General features: G+C 37.2%; 2 protein-coding genes and 1 long non-coding RNA gene across 4 annotated transcripts; all 3 read right to left on the reverse strand.

The window, feature by feature from the left end:
- Window positions 1-802: 802 nt before the first annotated feature.
- On the reverse strand, window positions 803-9,655 carry LOC107595949 (phosphoinositide-3-kinase-interacting protein 1). Of its 2 annotated transcripts, XM_016286550.1 has the most exons (6): window positions 9,414-9,655; window positions 9,037-9,135; window positions 8,503-8,619; window positions 4,636-4,827; window positions 4,465-4,543; window positions 803-2,066 (listed from the first exon to the last, which is right to left on the reverse strand). In XM_016286550.1, exons 1-6 carry the CDS (start codon window positions 9,487-9,489, stop codon window positions 1,850-1,852), a joined length of 780 nt encoding a protein of 259 aa, XP_016142036.1. In that variant the 5' UTR covers window positions 9,490-9,655; the 3' UTR covers window positions 803-1,849. The 2 variants fall into 2 exon arrangements, with proteins under 2 accessions (XP_016142036.1, XP_016142037.1); XM_016286551.1 differs by lacking the exons at window positions 8,503-8,619; window positions 9,037-9,135; window positions 9,414-9,655 and adding exons at window positions 6,608-6,724; window positions 7,142-7,253.
- Window positions 9,656-13,118: 3,463 nt separating this feature from the next.
- Window positions 13,119-15,654, reverse strand: LOC107595967 (uncharacterized). The gene is made up of 5 exons (XM_016286566.1): window positions 15,383-15,654; window positions 15,082-15,127; window positions 14,858-14,994; window positions 13,915-14,117; window positions 13,119-13,706 (listed from the first exon to the last, which is right to left on the reverse strand). Exons 1-5 carry the CDS (start codon window positions 15,652-15,654, stop codon window positions 13,468-13,470), a joined length of 897 nt encoding a protein of 298 aa, XP_016142052.1. The 3' UTR covers window positions 13,119-13,467.
- A 1,307-nt stretch (window positions 15,655-16,961) lies between these two features.
- LOC107595972 (uncharacterized) lies at window positions 16,962-17,947 on the reverse strand. Its single transcript, XR_001610323.1, has 4 exons — window positions 17,913-17,947; window positions 17,332-17,475; window positions 17,161-17,245; window positions 16,962-17,067 (listed from the first exon to the last, which is right to left on the reverse strand). It is a non-coding gene; the product is annotated as an uncharacterized lncRNA (long non-coding RNA).
- Window positions 17,948-21,154: the final 3,207 nt, after the last annotated feature.

Genomic DNA, 21,154 nt, shown 5'->3' on the forward strand with positions numbered 1-21,154 from the left:
ATTTTAAAGATGAAAAGTAACGGACATTTTCTGAGGCCGTTATTAAATTCTGTACGCCGCGGTCACTTCATTGTTTATGATCACGTGATCCTGAGTGGCGCATCTTGAAGTGTGAGACAATTAAAGCCACCTGGGTAACTCAACCAGTTTAAATAAAATGTGGAATATAATTTACACTTTTTACTTTGTTTCTATTCAAATCTCAAACTTTGTTAAAGAATAGAAGAGAGAAAAAAAACCCTATCACGGTTTCCAGGCAAGTAGCTCAACAATTTGAAACTGTTATAACAAATAGGTTTTTAAAGCACCAAAACAGCATATCAGAATTATTTCTTAAGGATAAAATATATACTTAAATGGAAGCGGTTATTTAAAATGGTAATATTCCACAATTTTATTTTTAACTACATTTTTGACCAAATGAATGTAGCCATAATGAACAAATTCTTTAAAAAAAAAAAAATGATAAAATTTTTTTGGAGTAACTATGATTCTATGTACTTTTTATAACTACAAACAAATAGCCAATATTCAGTGTATACCGTATGCAAATCTTCCATTCTGAACTTTTTTGCCCCTTGACTCCCATAATGTGCAGGAAAGTAAACCCAGCTACCAAGTGATCCATGGAACACGTCATGAACTTGTAGTGTAAAAATTCCACAAGAACATGTCAAAAGAGGACAACAATATAACTGTCTTCAAACTGATTTTATTTCATAGCAGTAAAACATTGCTAAAAATAAAAATACAAGATCTTCTGGAACCTCAAGCAGTTGTATAATCAACCATGGGAAAACAAATGCATACATCAAAAAATAAAAAAAATCTCTATAAAATGAGACCATAGTACATTTTAATACGTCATCTTGTACTCTCTCTGTTTCAGGTTCATGCTTTAAAGTCCATCGTCTTATTTCCGACCATCTGTATGGTCAGCAACAAATGAACACTGATATAGAAAATGTAACCAAAGACCGCTAATCAGACTCACTCCGACTGGTTTACTGAAGTCATGACAGCACTCACTTGCTCTTTATCAGATTGTGGCCACAGGAACAACAATACATTCAAATGTAATTTACTAAGGCAAGGCAAGATCTCTGTAAAGCTTTCCATTTAATTTAGTCAAAACCTTCACCTAGCTTAGCTCTAGCGTCCCAGGCCACATGATCTGCCTAATGAAGATGATTGAGCTATCAAAGGCAATTAACTCAATTAGCTGTAGTTGCTAACCAAAGCTCCCTACAGAATGAACAGCCCAGCTGTAGAGCAACAGATTCAGTTACACATGTACAATTTCAGTTTCAACTCTCCACCACAACTGCATTAGGAACATAAACAACGAAAAAGGCAGGAAAGAAGATAAGAATGGATTGTCTTCTCTTTCAAAACGCCAGAACATCAGATGATCTGATCCATCGACACTTCATAAGAGGATATGGAGCTGTTAACTGGACTGTCGCCCTCTCAATGGAGTTCAACAAGCAGGTAAAATTCATGCCTTGTGATGATATGCACAAAAAGTACTTGCAATTTTTCTCCAGGCGAATCCCTTACATGCATATTAATACAAAACCACCATATCACCTTTTCCAGTGTATCCCCACATGTCCTACTTTCCTCAACAACTTTGCTGAGGAAATAAGGACACTGTCTGGGACAAAAAAAGCTTTCCACTGCTCTCTCAGGGCACATGCCCTGCCTTTACCATGAAACCGTGCTGTAAAGGCAAGGTAAAGAGAAAAGAGACAACAGGCAGAGAGGGGTTTGGTCCTCTGAGATCCTGCAGTGCTGCATAGATGAGTCTTAACAAGACGCCTTTCCAGGCGCTCATCCTGTTCCTCCATCAAGCTCCAGGGGTCCCTGCCGTCCCCATAAGGGGGTCAGCTCCCTCGACCGGCTCCTGAGTGGGGGTCTGGTTGTTCGGTTCTGCCGTGATGACGATGGTGTTCTCGTCCACCAGCTCGCAGGTGGGATTGGCAAAGGCAGAGAGGGGAAGAGTGATGCGATGCATCTCACGCTCATAAACCCGCTGCTCATGCTGTTTCTTGAGGTCACGACCCCTATGGGACAAAAAACAAAACCATTTCACTTCAACCATTGCCACAACACCAAGATTTCGTCATGTTTATGTCACTGATCAACTGGATGAATAATAGAATGGGGTATAAAGGCAGACACCACAAATAAAAATATTTTAATTTTGCTTTTTTTTTTTTACTTTTTAAAAAGTATCCCATAATGTATATATATATATATTTTTTTTTTTTATATATATATATAAAATATTTTTATGACCAATTTTTCATGTAAAAAAAAAAAGAAAAAAGGAAATTATAAAGATGAAACACATTTTTGAACCAACAAGATTTATTTTTTTGTATTGTGAAAATTTAATTAAATTTAGTTTTAGCATAGTTTACTACCTTTCATGGTAGCATTTGTTACAGTGTATTTAAATAAAGAAGTCATTGTATTACAGTATTTCTTCTGATAAATTATGACAGAGAATAATGTATCTCACTTGGTCCAACAACAAGATAAATTATTTTAAAGGGGTCATATGCTTTTTTTAAAGATCATTATTTTGTGTATTTTGTGTAACAGAATATGTTGACATGCTTTAATGTTCAAAAACCACATTATTTTTCAAATACTGTACATTATTGTAGGTCCTCTATGCCCCGCCTCTCTCAAATGCTTCGTTTTCTACAAAGTCCCTCCTTCCGACAAGCACAGTCTGCTCTGATTGGCCAGCTGACCCAGGGCATTGTGATTGGCCGATCTCCGCAAGCACTCGTCGGAAATGTAACGCCTCTTACCATAATCGCGAGCTTCATCTTTCAAAATAAATGTAAAGACAGAGCCCGAAAGGGGAACAGAGTCGCGTGACAGTCACAGGGATGAAGCTTGTATGTGTTTGCAGTACACAAGCCACGGTTAAGACAGCTGACTCCACTGTGATGTGACCCTGTCTCTCTCTCTCGCTCCCACAAGCGCGCACACACACACACACACGATGCACAAAACTCCGCATTTGAACAGTCAATAGAAATTACTTAAACTAATAACAAAACAGTAGCTGATTCAGAAGCGCCAGATTGTCATAGCAAAGTCAGAATTACCTCCTTTCCTAGGTTCACGAAACGGTCGTCCATAAAATGTATTGCTGTTCTTAAAGATTCCTAAATGCATCTACTTTCGGAAGGCCAAAAAGTGCTTTTGCTTTCGCCTAGAAACACACAGCGTCTCCCTGACATGGCTGCTTCAACACTAACTGCGGTTACTGAAACCACGCCGCCTTTCTTTGTGTGCACATTTGGGCGGCATCATGAAATCGCATCATATGACCCCTTTAAAAATGATTTTAGGGTGAAATGTAAGATTTACCTAACAGTGAAGCCTCAAATTTGACAGCTGGCTTACAAACCTGCATTTGCAGCACATCTAGTTTAAGATGGGTTTGGGTACACTATGATTATAAATGTACAAAACAATTGATATCTCTATTGATATCAGCTTTCAGAGTCCTTCTGTTCCTCCCCAAACTCAACACCCACTCCTAAACGTCCTAAATATAGACAGTCAAGATGTCTCCAATATTTACACCCACTCACCATCTCTCTCATGTGCCTAATGGCATTAAAATGACAGTGTTACATGAACCTGGTATGTGTTTCCAGCTGATGCCCGACCTTGTGATCCGTAACATTTTATTCCCTTGTAAGCATGTAGCAAACCCAATCGCATCCTTTATCTCTGTTCCTTAGACATCACCTCTGAGCTACTCTGAGTAGATCAAAACCAACATCTCAAAAGTTCAGACTCCATCCCGAACAACTGTGCTCTCCAGCAAAAAGAAACTACAATTATTATGAACTGTACATGAAGTACTGGCCACACATCTCATCTCAAGTCTCCTCATTCTGAAGAACTGAAGTACCTTTTTTGCCTAGATTTTGTCTGTTGTCCTTTTCTATTGATATCATCCGTCTATTCTCGATTCTTAAAGGGGTCATATGATGCTGCTAAAAAGAACATTATTTTGTGTATTTGGTGTAATGAAATGTGTTTATGTGGTTTAAGGTTCAAAAAACACATTATTTTCCACATACTGTACATTGTTTCTCCTCTATGCCCCGCCTTTCTGAAACACGTCGATTTTTACAAAGCTCATTGGTCTGAAGCGAGGTGTGCTCTGATTGGCCAGCTATCTAGTGCGTTGTGATTGGCCGAATACCTCAAGCGTGTGACGGAAATGTTACGCCCCTTACCATATTGTGATGCCCTGTCCGGCCGGAGCGACAAGACAAAAACATTAAAAACCATTATAAACGAGGCATTCGTTGCATCCAGTGGGGACATCATTACTGATTATAATGACTTATACTCTTTTTACACGTCATATGACCCCTTTAAGTGCACACTGTAATGAAACATTGTGTTTCAGGTTATACTGACCGTTTGTAGAAGTATCCCATTGTGATGCCACCTCCAAGTAGGATGATAACGGCCATCATGAAGACAGCGAGAACATAACCTGCCAGGGTAGCAAAGACAACCAGTATACCCATGATCTTCTCGGTTCTTGAATGTAGTTTGAGGTTTTAGTAATCTCAACCCAACACCTACCAAGAGTCCCAAGGTCTTTCTTCTTGGGTCCACTCCTGACCTGCTGGCGGACTCCCTTCACGGGCTGCACCGCCACACCCTCCACCTGCGAGGGGAAGGAGTCTACATTTTCGAAGGTCTCCACCATTCTTGGGGTGAGTCCCTGAGTGGGGACAGACTCTTTTGGAACCGTGGCTTCTGTCGAGTTTTGGTCTATGGGGTGACAGGATGAACAGGATATGAGTGTTTTTCTGATTTTCTCAATCTGCACTGCTAATATAAGCTCTACACTCCCATTAACCAAATATTTATACTAAACAGTTCTACTTTGGTCTGGGAGTGAGTGCTCTCAACTGACAATTGTGTTCTCTACCATCCATGCCTTTCCTACTGTAACAATTTTTGTAACTAAAAAAAAACAATTCACAATGAAACATAAGCACCAACAAATGTTTCCATCCCTGTTGTGACATCCAGAGTGAAACAGACTATTAAAAATATATATTTTTTTATCCATCGGTTGTTGATTGGATGGAGGCAGAACTGAATGCGAGCTTGTAGTTGATTGTAAGAAAGGGGTGATATGTAAGTGGACTAAATGACTGGAGAAATGGGGCATACATCACAAGAGAGAAGTCTGTCTGAAGTTTGAATTTTGATTTTGATCAAACAAAAAAAAATTAAAATGAAACATTTGCATGGGTTGAATCATTCAGATCAATAACATGCATTTAGAAAATAGATGGGGTGAAAAAAATAAGTTTTGTTCTGAAAACATGCTCCATGCTCGTCATAGTTGCTAATTACATTCTGAAATGAGTCAACGCAATTCACAAAACCCAGAAATACTAATGTGCTGTTATGCTTTTTCTAAACGAAGCTTTAGCCTTTACTAGACACATCAGGCCATTACTAGGTCTTTTTTTTTTTCTTTTCTTTTTGAAGCATGCATAATGAGATCAATTTTGGCTATTTTTATTTAAACAGGACATTAGGTGGATGTGATATGCTTCAGAGGTCCCACAGGAAGAATTCACAGCTGAGAACAATAAACATTTACTTCTCTTGCTGTGGTCCAGCTCTCAGAATTTTTCCACCACCCTCTACTCTGAAAAAGTTGTTTACACACTCCAGCAGAGTTAAAGAACATGAGTTCACAGCTCAGCTAGCCAATCAGTATCTGTCGCCATGGTGTGCATCTTGCTCACGGCCAATCAGAATCCCAGAGGGCGAGGCCTACCCCTTCTCTTGAACAGCATCAGAACAAGTTTCCGTGCTTGTTTCTTTGTCTGCCCCAGCTGAGGAAACCTCAAGGCTTGATGAGTCTAGACTCATGTTGTTCAACGTTATCTCTCTCCTTGCAGCATGTCGAGTTAAAAGATAATTCTAAGGAAACTCCATCAGCGTGGATTAAAAATGGCTTAATAGTCTCAATAAGAGTTTTTTTAAATAAACCAAATAAAAGACAGCTGGCTTATGGAAAAATGATTAATAGCACAAGAAAAGTTTTGTTTAGTGCCAGTGTTTAGAGTAAGCTTTAGGGAAAGTGAACGCATTAAAATATTTGGTGCTGACCTTGTTCAGTCCCTAGAGAATGTTTTCTTAATGCCATTTGCTTTTTCCCACAAAAAGTAAGTTTGCACATTTCTGCGTTATGTACATATTTTTAAACTAGCTACCTCTAGGTTCTTGGAAGAAACAGTGTGTAGCTAAAAGTATGATATATTTGAAACAGAGTAGCACGTTAGTAAGACCCAGTTGTGAAATGCCTGAGAAAGACAAGAGTTAAATCACTTTCCTAAATCAAAATTGCATTTCACGCTGGAGTGTTTATTCCCCCCCCCCAAAACACCAAGTGATTTGTGATATTTATTTTATTAAAAAAGTTTAATTTAATGTCAAGAATTTAGAAAATGAACATTTATATGAATGTATATGAGCTGCTGTGATTTAAAAATATATATTTTGTTTAATTAGGAGAGAATATGGCTACCTTGGCATGTCCTTATGTCACATGATTCTTTTCTGGTCGCTCCATCGGACCCGGAGACATAGCACCAGGGCTTCTCTGAACCATCTGGGTTGCGACAGAAATTGTGATCTCCAACATCTGGCAAGAAGTAAACAAAACGATGAACATTTAAAATAGGATTTAATGGATACTTCATATTTTCTATCCAAACATATTTTGTTTGTGTGAGCATGTGTCCCACACGCACATCCCCATAAAAGCCCTTGTCTGGATTATAGAAGAGTGATTGCTCAGCTTTTTGAGTTGGGCTCATAATATCATCTGGGCAGCATGCCCACATCATACATAACTATAATTGCACAAATCTATAATAGCAACATTGACCGTTTGCAAACTGCATTCTCTAATTAATGGATACAGTCTGTAAATATGCATGATGTATGCATCCTAGCTTGATTTCCCCAAATATGATAACATTGTTTTGCGATGTTGTTTGATTTCAAATTTTATAGTAAAAATGTACAAATAGTCATGAAAAGTAGAAACATAAGTTACCTGTCTGTGAGTTAAGACTCTTCCAGTTGAGGCAGATATTCCCTGTGGATGTCTTCTGTTGCATTCCCCTATAGTCCTCTCCATTAGATGGTATACACTCTGAGGAAAACAAATCAACTTCATGTGATTTGGAAGATCAGTTCCATTCAATCCATGCTCGTCATAGTTGCTAATTACATTCTGAAATGAGTCAACGCAATTCACAAAACCCAGAAATACTAATGTGCTGTTATGCTTTTTCTAAACGAAGCTTTAGCCTTTACTAGACACATCAGGCCATTACTAGGTCTTTTTTTTTCTTTTCTTTTTGAAGCATGCATAATGAGATCAATTTTGGCTATTTTTATTTAAACAGGACATTAGGTGGATGTGATATGCTTCAGAGGTCCCACAGGAAGAATTCACAGCTGAGAACAATAAACATTTACTTCTCTTGCTGTGGTCCGGCTCTCAGAATTTTTCCACCACCCTCTACTCTGAAAAAGTTGTTTACACACTCCAGCAGAGTTAAAGAACCTGAGTTCACAGCTCAGCTAGCCAATCAGTATCTGTCGCCATGGTGTGCATCTTGCTCACGGCCAATCAGAATCCCAGAGGGCGAGGCCTACCCCTTCTCTTGAACAGCATCAGAACAAGTTTCCGTGCTTGTTTCTTTGTCTGCCCCAGCTGAGGAAACCTCAAGGCTTGATGAGTCTAGACTCATGTTGTTCAACGTTATCTCTCTCCTTGCAGCATGTCGAGTTAAAAGATAATTCTAAGGAAACTCCATCAGCGTGGATTAAAAATGGCTTAATAGTCTCAATAAGAGTTTTTTTAAATAAACCAAATAAAAGACAGCTGGCTTATGGAAAAATGATTAATAGCACAAGAAAAGTTTTGTTTAGTGCCAGTGTTTAGAGTAAGCTTTAGGGAAAGTGAACGCATTAAAATATTTGGTGCTGACCTTGTTCAGTCCCTAGAGAATGTTTTCTTAATGCCATTTGCTTTTTCCCACAAAAAGTAAGTTTGCACATTTCTGCGTTATGTACATATTTTTAAACTAGCTACCTCTAGGTTCTTGGAAGAAACAGTGTGTAGCTAAAAGTATGATATATTTGAAACAGAGTAGCACGTTAGTAAGACCCAGTTGTGAAATGCCTGAGAAAGACAAGAGTTAAATCACTTTCCTAAATCAAAATTGCATTTCACGCTGGAGTGTTTATTCCCCCCCCCCAAAACACCAAGTGATTTGTGATATTTATTTTATTAAAAAAGTTTAATTTAATGTCAAGAATTTAGAAAATGAACATTTATATGAATGTATATGAGCTGCTGTGATTTAAAAATATATATTTTGTTTAATTAGGAGAGAATATGGCTACCTTGGCATGTCCTTATGTCACATGATTCTTTTCTGGTCGCTCCATCGGACCCGGAGACATAGCACCAGGGCTTCTCTGAACCATCTGGGTTGCGACAGAAATTGTGATCTCCAACATCTGGCAAGAAGTAAACAAAACGATGAACATTTAAAATAGGATTTAATGGATACTTCATATTTTCTATCCAAACATATTTTGTTTGTGTGAGCATGTGTCCCACACGCACATCCCCATAAAAGCCCTTGTCTGGATTATAGAAGAGTGATTGCTCAGCTTTTTGAGTTGGGCTCATAATATCATCTGGGCAGCATGCCCACATCATACATAACTATAATTGCACAAATCTATAATAGCAACATTGACCGTTTGCAAACTGCATTCTCTAATTAATGGATACAGTCTGTAAATATGCATGATGTATGCATCCTAGCTTGATTTCCCCAAATATGATAACATTGTTTTGCGATGTTGTTTGATTTCAAATTTTATAGTAAAAATGTACAAATAGTCATGAAAAGTAGAAACATAAGTTACCTGTCTGTGAGTTAAGACTCTTCCAGTTGAGGCAGATATTCCCTGTGGATGTCTTCTGTTGCATTCCCCTATAGTCCTCTCCATTAGATGGTATACACTCTGAGGAAAACAAATCAACTTCATGTGATTTGGAAGATCAGTTCCATTCAATTTAGAATAAGGTGGTTAAATTTTCATGTTTAAATTACATTTACTACGCTAAACAATAATCAATACTTTTCCCCCAAAAAACATGCTTTGTTATGAACAGATATGTAGTGATCATGTAAAAACACTGATGTAAAATGCAAAATGGTATGAAAAAAAAAAATATAGATTATATATATATATATACTTTTTTTTAGAAAGTTATTGCAACACATTGAAAAGGATCTTACCTTCAACAACAGACAGACAGTCCACCAAACCAGAGCAGAACAGAAACACAAAGTACAGCAGTTGACACATTTCCATTCCTCGATGTTATTAACAACAAGAACAATTATTATTCATGACGAATCGAAACGAAAACGCTCTGTTAAAAGGAAGAGCCTGTGGTAACTCGAGCCACACTGCTCTCGTGCTCTTGTTTTGAGCTCTGAGCTGGTAAACAACCCGTCTGTCTGTGCACTGATAGCAGAAAGTCCCTTTGCAGTGACGCCGCGTCCTCCGGGTCCTAGAGACAGTTCCCTCACAATGATGCACGGTGCATGCGAATTATAATGGACGAAATGGCCGGAATGTTCCAGCTAACGATAGATTGGGTTTATTTGAATAATAATACAAATAATAATAACAACAACAACCATTAATATATTATGAAATATTGTAATAAAAACACAAATATTTCACATTTGACAAAAGTAATTGATATTAAGAAAATTCTCTCTATATAAATGTATTATTTAAATGTTAGTATTAGTTAATAATAAAATATAAATTGAATATCATATATATATATATATATATATATATATATATAGAAATTATTTGTATTAATATGTAATAGTTCTTATAGAATTATGTATTATGTTTAAATATACATTTTATATAGCATAATTCATTCAAATGTATCAAACTCTACAATTATGATTATTATTATATAAATTATAATGATGATTATTAGTTATTATGTGATTTTTTTATATATATTATTATATTTGTATTATGCCGTCTATGAATATTATAATATTATGCGTTTTGATTTAATTTTCAGATGACACAACCTGGCCTTTTTATGAGACACATTTCCTTAGCTTGGCAAATTACGATTTAAAGCAAATTCATAATATTAGCCTCTTTTCTGATGAAAGCTGTGTGACTGAATGAGCTTCCATGCATCATGGGTTTGCAAGGAATGAAATAGGCCAAAACCCTGTACACAAATTCATCATTACAGCACTATCAATTCATTCACTTCATCCATTCTACGAATCTGACAGAGCAGAACTGCATTAGGAGATCAGGAATAATAATGAGTGCCTCTATTATTTACAACGAAACAGAGGGTCCCCTGAGGAGACACTATTAAAAGGAGGAAAACGCAGGGTTAATTAGTGATGTGACACAATCCGTGTAGGCTACTGAAACTGCTGTCCTCTCAGAACGGATGAAAAACACACACAATCTCTATTGTTTTGTTCATAGTTATACTCTTTTTGTCAGTGTCTCAGTGGTACATTCTGGACAACTCTGTACTAACATTCCTCTTTGTCAAGTACAGTACACAACTATTATGAATACAACGGTCTGTTTTTAATAGTTCAGCACAGTTTAGCACAGTAACTGCAGTGTCGCATTTTCTGCTTTAACTCATTAGTTACAGTTCACCATTAATCTCTAGGTACCATGTCTTGATGTATCAGATAGATATGCATTTTTTGACATTTTGGAAGGTATGTTGAGGGTTTTCACTGCATTTTGGAGCATGGAAGTAAGCAATCAGATTTAATTAGACCAGATTGTCTGCTTCCTTTCCATGGTACTCCTGCCAGGTTAACTGACCCACTTTCTTTTCCAAGAAATTACACAAAGTTTCGAACCCCAGTCAAGTTGGCAGCTTTTTTTGTGAGTTGTGGACCCAAGCAGATGAGTGGGAGAGAGCTCAGGCATTCAGTGACTACAGCGTTTCTTTGTTTTAAAGTTGGTTGATTATGTCCTTGCTGTTTTTGACATCCAGCTATTACTCCTGGTTGTCCCAGGAATTCTACCTGAAAATGAAATTCTGTTTGACTGGTTTGTTTAAAAAGTGTTATTTAAATAATAATAATAATAATAATGTGAACATACTGAAAGCTTTCAGAATAGAACACACATGCATTGTCCTAAACAATATAGTGAATAAACATGATAAAACTTCCTATTTACTCCAAAATAGAACCAAGGACAAACAGTACTATACCATTACCATGAATAGTATACAGTCCAAAGATTCATTAAAATCAAACATAACTACTGTGAATAAAAAAATAACTAATCCAGTGGCAGATTAACTTACCATATCTTCAGTCAATACTGGTTCTCCATCCGAGGTAAACAGGAAGTGAACTGTGGGTTAGTATGGAGAAGACAGAAGATAATGAGTGGAAAAAGCCAAGCCTGTAAAAAGACTTCCATATATTTAATTTGCACACACAGATGTCTCGCATTCAACAACTCTCTTTTAAAATAGCCTGAATTAATAAAGAAACAAAGAATAGTCCATTTATAGCCCATGTGAAAGTTATGAGCTCTTGTTTTTTTAGTGGCAAAAAGACTAATTTTCTCCAAATCGTTTTTCTCATTATAAATAATAAAACATTATTTCAAATATTTCTAAAATTAATATAAAATGTTATATTTCATCAAACAATAATACAGACTGCTCTTGAAGTCTTTTTTTTTTTAAATAAATAAATAAAAAACTGTCTATTGTAATATACCTGCACACACAATTGTCAATTTATATATTTTTATTCCTTATTTACTTGTTCTATTTTTATTTTTATTATCTGTGTTTTTTGTTCTGTCACTGTCATTCTGTTACACTGTGGAAGCTTCTGTCACGAAAACAAATTCCTCGTATGTGTAAACATACCTGGCAATAAAGCTCATTCTGATTCTGAATGTAATTATTCATGTTTTCCCCCCAGATTTTATACATTTTAAAATGCCACCCGCCCAAGAAATCCACCTGAAGGTCCTCTAGACTCTAAAATAATCAATATGTCATTTATAATACAATTGCAGCATTCATAGAGGAGTGCGAATCACTTCAACGTCTGCTGTAAACTCAGACCATCTGCTCCACTGATGGCTACTGGGATACCCAGCTGCGTCCTAACACTGTGTCCTGTGACACACAGGAGTGTTGCACAGCAACTGAGTACATATTCCAACCATGAATCATGAACTAGCCCTGTGCTGAGGGCAGAAAATGCACACTTAACCTGGGAGAGGAGCCTCAAATGTGGCATAAAGCAGGCACTCCTCCCCTGCTGTTATCGTAGGGCAACTCTACTGTTGCCGCAAAAACCATTACATCACTGTTTGATGCATTTACCCCTGCAGTGGAAACCTGAGTATAGAAGTGGCTTACACAAAGACGCAATGAGGATGAAAAAGGGGTACAGAGTGAGAAGTAAAGACGCAAAAATATCAAACCAGTGGGATAAAATGATAAAATATGTAGTGGGAATATAAGAAAGGATTAGGATAGAATGAACCACAGGAAAAGAGTGAATGAGAGCAGCTGCTGTGTGTGTATCAGAAGATGCTGTGAGGTTGGTGTGAGGCAGCTCAAACCGGTTTGGGCTTTTGTGAAGTGTTATCACAGCGAACCGTGAGCCACCACTCCACATAAAAACAACGAGTCTCTGAGGTTGCAGAGATTGGCTATCAAAACATCAATCAGCTAGAAATAAGCAGCATTCATTTTCTGGCACACAGTGCCAAATGTTTGTTATTGGGATCACAGATCAGTGTTAGCCAGTAAGTTCTAAAAAATTATTCGATCTTTATTTATTAAATATATAAAACACATCAATATACAAGAATGAATCACATTTGGTTCAAAAGAGAGATTTGGCTGAAAATGTATGTACCATCCTCAGATGCTTGCTGAGTCTGTTTGTCCCCGCCTGCAGTGTGCTCTATTTCAGAAATCACCACCCATCCAGAAACAATGGCATCTTTCAGCTATTTCAGATTTAGATGTGCTACACTTACAGAGCTGCTGTCTTCGAGAATTATCTGGAGTTGGTGTTTGATTTTGGCTGGTGAAGTAGACAAGTTTTCTTTATTATCCATCTTGTATTGCACAACAAAGGACTGTTATTTTTCCTTGCGAATAGTTTCCACCCAATATGGCGATGAAGAGCCAGCTTTTCCAGATCAATAATGACTAATCTATTTTTTGTGCTCAATTAAGCCTGTAACTGCAATAATGCAACCCTGATCTGTGACGACACTGGATTAATCTGTCCTTAGTGCATCAATGAAGACCTGAGGAAGGAAGACTCCATTTAGGACAAACCTTCTGTGAATATCCTGAAGGTCTGTAGATAAATTCAAAGGGTCAAGTAGGGGTCGTATGGAATCACACTTCTTGAGCAGCTGGAGCAGTACAATCACCCTAGTGAACAGGCCTGAAAGAGCGCCATGGAAACGGGGTTCTATTAGCAAACTCAGCCAATCAGGATTCAGGACATCGCCTAGACAACAAACGAGAGACATAATTGGCACGTAAACATACAACAACGACTACATACAAACAATAAATAAATATTACAGATCATATTAATTGTAATTATAAGGTTTTTGATTCAATTACAACAGAGCATCAGGAAGTTAATTAGTGATAATTCATGCAATAATAAAGAAAAACAATCATTATGGTTATCTGGCAAATCTTATATATACCTAATTGAAGTTGCATACAAATTGAGAGATTCTCTTTGACAATGGCTGCACTGTTTCGGGCCCAGTGCTCGAGGTTCTTGGCGAGAGTGGAGGATTCTGGGTAATGTTTAACTAGATTCAACAGGTGTGGCAACAGGCCCTCTGAGATCACAGATGGCTCTGCAAACACATTTGCTTCATCTCGCTCATACAAACTGCGACATCTGACCAACATAAGAAAACAACAACCAAATAAACACAAAAAAGTAAGAGACAGAAGAAAACAGGAAGTTTGTATGTGTTTCCTTTGCAAAAGCCAGGTAAAATATAATAAATGGTATAAAGATTAAAACCTATATAAGATTTTTTAAATCTACAACACCATTCAAAGGTTTAGGGTCTGTAAGATTTTTTTAATGTTGAAGTCTCTTATGCTCACTAAGGCTGCATTTATTTGATTCAAATAAATGTAAATACATTTTTGATGTAAAAACAACAATATTGTGAAATATTATTCAAATGTAAAAACATTTCAGCAGCAATTACATCAGTCTTCTCTGTCACATGATGCTTCAGAAATCATTCTAATTTGCTGATTTAGTGTTCAAGAAGCATTTTTTTATCATCACTGTTGAAAACTGATGTGCTGCTTAATATTTTTGTGGAAACGATGATACTTTTTTCCAGGCAGAAAGTTCAAAAGGACAGCATTTAAAATATATAAGAATAAGATATTTTTTTTGCTGACCCCAAAATTTTGAATGTTAATGATAAAAACTCTAAAACTGAATGTGGGCTTAAAACTATGATAGTAAGTAAAACTATGACAATAGTAAACAAAATTACTGTCTAATGCTACATAGTTTTCACATAATAGTGCATACCATTTCTATAATAATATACACAAATAGGAAATAATGATTGGCCTGAATAATTTTCATTTCTGAATGTGGGACTGACATACTGTGTCTCTTTGGCCTCCGTCAGTACAGCATTCAGATCACAGTCTGGTAAGTGGCACACTAAGGCCTCCAAAGCACCACTTGCATCCCAGAATTCCTCCAAGAGCAGGTCCAGCAGTGAGCGCAGAGCCCGGTTCACCTGCATGTAGAAGCATTTCTGTGGATCTTCTGGACGTCGGACAGAACAGCAGAGCAGAGAGGCAAAGACAGCCGTCTTCGCTCTCACCTGTGGACTCTCGTCCTGAAGCAGGTAGATACCTGTGCTGATCAAGCTTCAAAATACAGACGGGATGGAAATTTAGTTCTACATCAAATACTTCCTTCACAAAATCATTAAATAATAAACAACAAATCTAAAACCAAAGCCTGAACCAGATGCAGAAACATGACCTTGCAATGAATCTGCAAATCTAACTAGACAGAAATATAAAACTTCCTGACAATGCACTATTTATTTTGGTTCTAGTCCTTCCCTGTCTAGCTCACTGCCCAAACTGAGTTGTTCAAAGCACACATTTTTAATATACCTGGTACAGAGCTCATTATGCGTGAGGATGCCCGTCAGGCTCCTGGTCACTACGTGGACGCCACACAGACACAGAGCCTGTGCACAGGCTGTTCTGAAGGCCTCGGGAGCTTCAGGACATCTGTGCTTCTCTAATAAGCTACACCAGCGCTGGAGCAAAGACAAGTCCACACTGAGAGAATGAGAGAGTGACAGACAGGCAAACAGAGTAGAGTTTGAGCACCGGTAAATCCATGAGCCATCTGTGAAGACCTTTGGATTTCTCAGAAACATAAGTTGACATAAAACAGAACAAACACCTTTAGCGGTCCCCTGAGTGGAACAAAAATATTACAAAAGGAAAAAAAAAAGAAAAAGAAAAAAAGAGAAATCTGGAATTGACTGGAGCCAGCCCTGAATCTGAGGTCTACTCTCATTCGAAAACACTGTCAGCTCTTATTTTTGAAGATCACTATTGAACGCGTCGCAAGATATTCAAAAAGTCTGGGGTCAGTAAGAATTTCTTTTGAAAGAAATTAATAGTTTTATTCAGCAAGGATGCATTAAATTGATCTAAAGTGACAGTTAATACTTTTACATTGTTACAAATGACTTCTAGTTCAAATAAATGCTGTTCTTTTGGCCTTTCTATACATTAAAAATATAGAAAAATAGAAAAAAATGAATCAGTTTTCACAAAAATATTAAATATAAACAAATATAAAGAACAATAAGACTATCTAATAACATCAAGCTAAACACATTAACATTTGGCTGCATGACAGGTGAGCTTATGTGCCATGGAGATCAGCACAGGTCCTCCTCTGTCTGACTCCAGATCAGTAAACAGAAGCTCCGCACACTCCTGCAGCCATGTCTCCTCAAACCCTGAAGGATAGGGACCAGGCAGGGCAAGACTCTCTTCCTCTGGGGTCATAACCTCAACTAATGCTGTCAAGAATGCTCCCTTGTACTACACGTTCTGGTCCAACAGCGCCTTCTTCAGGTTGGCCTTCAGATGATGGATGCTGTTATTAAAAGAGAACCTTTCCAGACATTGTAAAAAAACAACAACAACCACCACACCCATCCACTATTCTTGCAATCATGATCTTTTCGTTCTTATGAGAAGGGATTTAAAAGCATTATAAGGCTGTGGGATTTTTCTCATGACATGTAGAGCAGTTTGGTGTTTCACTGACCTCACATGAGGGCTGGGCGGAAATCCTGGCCAAGTCCAAACCCAGTCTGTTTTTAAAGATTACTGAATACAATGTCTAACACGCCCCCCTCACTCAAGAACATGAAGGGTGTAATAAGATCTACAGCCTGATTTCAGGGCAACGTAGTAAACGGATCTTGATTGTTTTAATTTCCTTCAGTTGTTTCTGGTCAACATTTGAGACTGGCTCAAATGACCAGCCTATGATATAAAGTGAGGCTATAGCAATAGGTACAGAAAAAAACACTTGTTATTTTAATGTTAAATCAAGACAATTAATTGAAATAATAATAATAACAAATATATGAATAAATTAATGTTTTCAATATTCAAATTCATTGTATGCAAAAGGCTTACTGGGATCTCTGCTTTGCTCCAGATGATTTGTATAAGGTGCTGCTGGAGGTCTGAATCGAAAGGAGCACCAGTAACTTCCCAAACCTCACTGAGGCACTCTTTCAGCCTCTTCAGCCAAATGGTAAACACTACAAAACACATATGCATACAACTTTTGTCACTGCAGTCATGTATGGACCTAGCAATCTACAGAATGACACGTGATGATAGAGAGCTTGTACCTTGAAAAACATAGTAATGACAGTCAAGCTTTTCTTCACAAAGAGCTGAGATGAAGGGGAACAACCCATTCAGGAGAAGACAAGTCTGATAAAACAAAATAAAGAGTAAGTAATTATATGTTCCACTTTGGATCATTCTTAGAAAAAGCAATCTATGCACTGCTTATGTACCCTTTTTTTTGCCATGGTGACTGACAAGAATGTCATTTCTGCAGCAAGTTAACAACCCCCTGCATACAGCCAGTCTGTCCACTCCATCCTGACATCTGGGACCACAGTCCACCTGTAGCTCACCTACTGTCAATCTCCACGCTTCTGAGATGCACAAAACTCACATGTTATGAAAACAGGCAACTAACCAAGCAAATGAGTTAATCGTACGTTATAGATAAATTAAAGACATTTATAATGTTACAAAAGATGTATATTTCAAATAAAAGCTTTCTGTTTATCGAAAGCAGCACAAAGAATTTTAACATTGATAATAATAAGAAATGTTTTTGAGCAACAAATCTGCGTATTAGAGATTAAAATTCAACGTTGCCTTCACAGGAATAAATTACATTTTAAAATACATAAAAATTAAAAAACGTTATTTTAAATTTTTACAATTTTTGCAATATGACAGTTGTACTATATCTTTTTTTCAAATAACGAATTTAAAAACATATTTTTCTAATATTTTGAAAGGTAGGATAAATAAATATAATATAAAATAGATATTCTATAAATAAGTACGTAGGTATACTAACCAACACTGAAGTACTGATGGCATGCTACATTCATTAACTACGAAGGCCGTCTCGTTTAATTCTAGGTTGAGGACACTTCGTATATTCATCCTACAGAGGATGCGACCTCCGGAGGGCGCAGCCTTCCTGCAGAGTTTAGCTCCAACTTGCCTCAACACACCTGCCTTTAAGTTTCTAGTATGCCAAGTAAGAGCTTGATTAGCTGGTTCAGGTGTGTTTAATTGGGGTTGGAGCAAAACTCTTCAGGACACCGGCCCTCCAGGACCGAGTTTGGGCACCCCTGCTCTAGACAGTGTTGGGGAAAGTTACTTTTAAAAGTAATGCATTACAATATTACTCCTTAAAAAAGTAACAAATTGCGTTACTTAGTTACTTTTTATTTAAAGTAATGTATAACGTTACTTTTGCATTACTTTTTGTCACCTGGGCTGGGCTTGCTTATTTTTTATTTTTAATAACAAAAAACACACACAAGTTAGGGCCCTATCTAGTGTACCACGATTTCTACAATATTATTAAGCGGCAAAAACTCAACGTTAAGAAATGTTTCAAGAGCACCAAATCAGCATGAAATAAATTACAGTCACAAACTTCTTAAATTGTAATAATATTTCACAATATTACAAATTTACTGTGCTTTCATCAAATATATGTTTTTTCCCCTCAGGCATGCCCAGCGTTCTCGACTGGACAGATGATGATTTCTCCATGTGCTTTGGTGTGAACCACCTTGGCCACTTCTTACTGACAAACCTTCTTCTCCCGCGACTGAAAGAGAGCTCACCGAGCAGAGTGATCACCCTCACCTGCTCCAGCTACAAGTACCAGAAGCTAGACTTCCAAGATCTCAACTACAACCTGTTCCCGTTCTTCACCTACTGCCGCAGCAAGCTGGCCAACATTTACTTCACACAGGAGCTCGCTCACATGATGGAGGGGAAAGGAATTACTGCGTATGCCGTTCACCCTGGTGAGATCTAAAATATAGCCCGACTTTCTCTATAACTGCAGAAAAGGTTGCTATGTGGTTGCTAGGGTGTTCCTGGTGTCCCTAAGTGTGAGCAGTAATAATAGTGATCTTCACCTTATCTGAAGGTGATTATTGTGAAGTTCATCTTGTATCTTTTGTCTCATTCAGGTTACGTTCAGAGTAACTGGACCTGTCATTACTCAGTTCTGTTCCGGATCCTGGTGCAGGTGGTGATGTTCATGTTTTTTGTTTCGTGTGAGGCTGGGGCGCAGACGGTGGTCTACTGCGCTGTATCAGACGAGGTGCTGCCGCACAACGGAGGATACTTCACTGACTGTCGGCGGGCTCATCTAAGAGCCTTCGCTAGAGATTCTGGAGTAGCAAAAAAACTTTGGGAGGCCAGTGAGAGACTAGTTAAACTGGCCTGATAACAGTATACAGTGCTTTTTGTTTGCATGTTTGAGAAGCATACTGATTCTTATGTTGCTTATGGAAAACCATGTTAGTTTTTGGTTTGTATGAATGTGATTTTTATGGCACTGTTTAGAGTTTTGACGTTGTGTGTGTGCTGTTTTTTACAGTGTAATTTATTTGATGATGATTGATGTGGTGTTTGACATGCAGTATTGAATTGCCCATGTTTTCATTAAACACTTTAATTAGTGAAGAATGTAAATAGGTCACTACAAATTCCATTTAAGAATATGGAGGGTGACCATTTAGAAATGCAAACAAATCAAAGCACGAAAGCGCACAAATCTAGCAGAATTACAAAGGTTGCATTAATGCATTTGGCATATGCTTTTATCCAAAGCAATTTACATTTCCTTTTGCATTCATACATTTGATCACTCCATGTTAAAGGTGACATTTTTAAACTTTAAAAAAAGTACAAAAAAAAAGTAAATTTTTCCCCAAGGTAGAATTTTTTATTAAAATGCATTTTAAATGCTAATGGAAAATAAAGATAAAAAAGTGGTTGAAAAAGCCATTCCCATTTGCATTACAGCTTACTGAGAAGTGTAAAATGTCTCCTTCAAAACCCTCAATATTAAATATTACGTGATTTAAAGATTGCACTTATTTCCATAACCTGGCAGGCCTGGAAATGAGTTTTAAAAATCCCTCAAATAGAATGCAACAGTCAGGTTAAGGAAGTAAAAATCCCATTCATTTTCTCCATAGTGGAATTGATTTTTAACATGTTGAAATAGACCAACTGGGAGCTATGAGGTTGTTGATTGATGGTATAAGCCATCAGCATGCATTATTTCAAGTAAAAACCCTTTAAAAACATATTGCTTGTCAATTTTGAATACATGCACAAGATTCTTCAGTATTTAAATCATTTATTTATATCTTTTGAACACATTTGCTTAAGTCAGGGAATACACAGCATGTTTGAGAACAGAGAAATAACAAGAGTAAGAATCCTCAGAAATCAAAGAATATTATCTTATACAGAAAAACAAAACTAACAGAGGGCTACTGTGAGAAAACTCAACTTCAGAGAAACTATCCGGTACGGTTTCCAATCAGAGAAGTGATAGTGATAAGTCGAACGGAAACAGTCCTGTGCTTAAAGATGGACAATGTTGTCGGTGCAGGTAAAAATACTCTGGATCTCCACTATCTACTAAGCTGTAATGGTTAAGTTAGTCATAAAAGTCAGAAACAATCCATGATTTTATTGGCCATTCAGGTTTGGTGAATATCCGCAAAGCACAAACAGCAGATCTATGTCACTGCCAATACAAATTTAGCTTTAAAGTGATTTCGAAAAAACCCATGCATATTTAGCTAATATTGCAAGTGCTTCTCTGAAGTCAAGCAGTCTCATACTAATGAGAAATCTTATAGTCGTTAATATAAATATCAGTCACCCTGCACTGACAACAATGAGCTTAATACAAAAGCATGCCATAGAAATATCACCATTTCCATAATCACCGACATTTCGTAGCTATAGTCTTCGTCATTTACACAGCCATTGTCAGCATAATTTTGGGACAAAAATATTATATATATATATATATGCACTTAACAAAGCTGGTAAAACAGATAAGAGAAAGGTTTAGGTAAACCAGCATTCAATAGAAAAAATTAAATCAAAAAGATAAATAACACCAAACCTAGTGTTCAAGTGACTATCATGCAAAGAAATTCCAGCTGAAATGCATGTAAACTGCAGTTTCAATACTGTGTGTCCTGTTTTAATAGCGATGTGCACTTTCACTCTTCAACATGTTTATTTTCGTTGCTAAACACACAG

Source organism: Sinocyclocheilus grahami, unplaced genomic scaffold (assembly GCF_001515645.1).
Source record: "Sinocyclocheilus grahami isolate Dianchi unplaced genomic scaffold, SAMN03320097.WGS_v1.1 scaffold211.1, whole genome shotgun sequence".
Lineage (NCBI taxonomy): Eukaryota > Metazoa > Chordata > Actinopteri > Cypriniformes > Cyprinidae > Sinocyclocheilus > Sinocyclocheilus grahami.

Coding starts and splice junctions, on each gene's coding strand:
- LOC107595949 (XM_016286550.1), bottom strand. CDS start 9,489: ATGGAAATGTGTCAACTGCTGTACTTTGTGTTTCTGTTCTGCTCTGGT. Junction 8,620..9,036: donor GAGTCTTAACTCACAGACAG/GTAACTTATGTT, acceptor ACTTCTTGCCAG/ATGTTGGAGATCACAATTTC. Junction 4,828..8,502: donor TGACATAAGGACATGCCAAG/GTAGCCATATTC, acceptor GTCACCCCATAG/ACCAAAACTCGACAGAAGCC.
- LOC107595967 (XM_016286566.1), bottom strand. CDS start 15,654: ATGTTTCTGAGAAATCCAAAGGTCTTCACAGATGGCTCATGGATTTAC. Junction 15,128..15,382: donor CATAATGAGCTCTGTACCAG/GTATATTAAAAA, acceptor TGTATTTTGAAG/CTTGATCAGCACAGGTATCT. Junction 14,995..15,081: donor TTCAGGACGAGAGTCCACAG/GTGAGAGCGAAG, acceptor TTCTACATGCAG/GTGAACCGGGCTCTGCGCTC.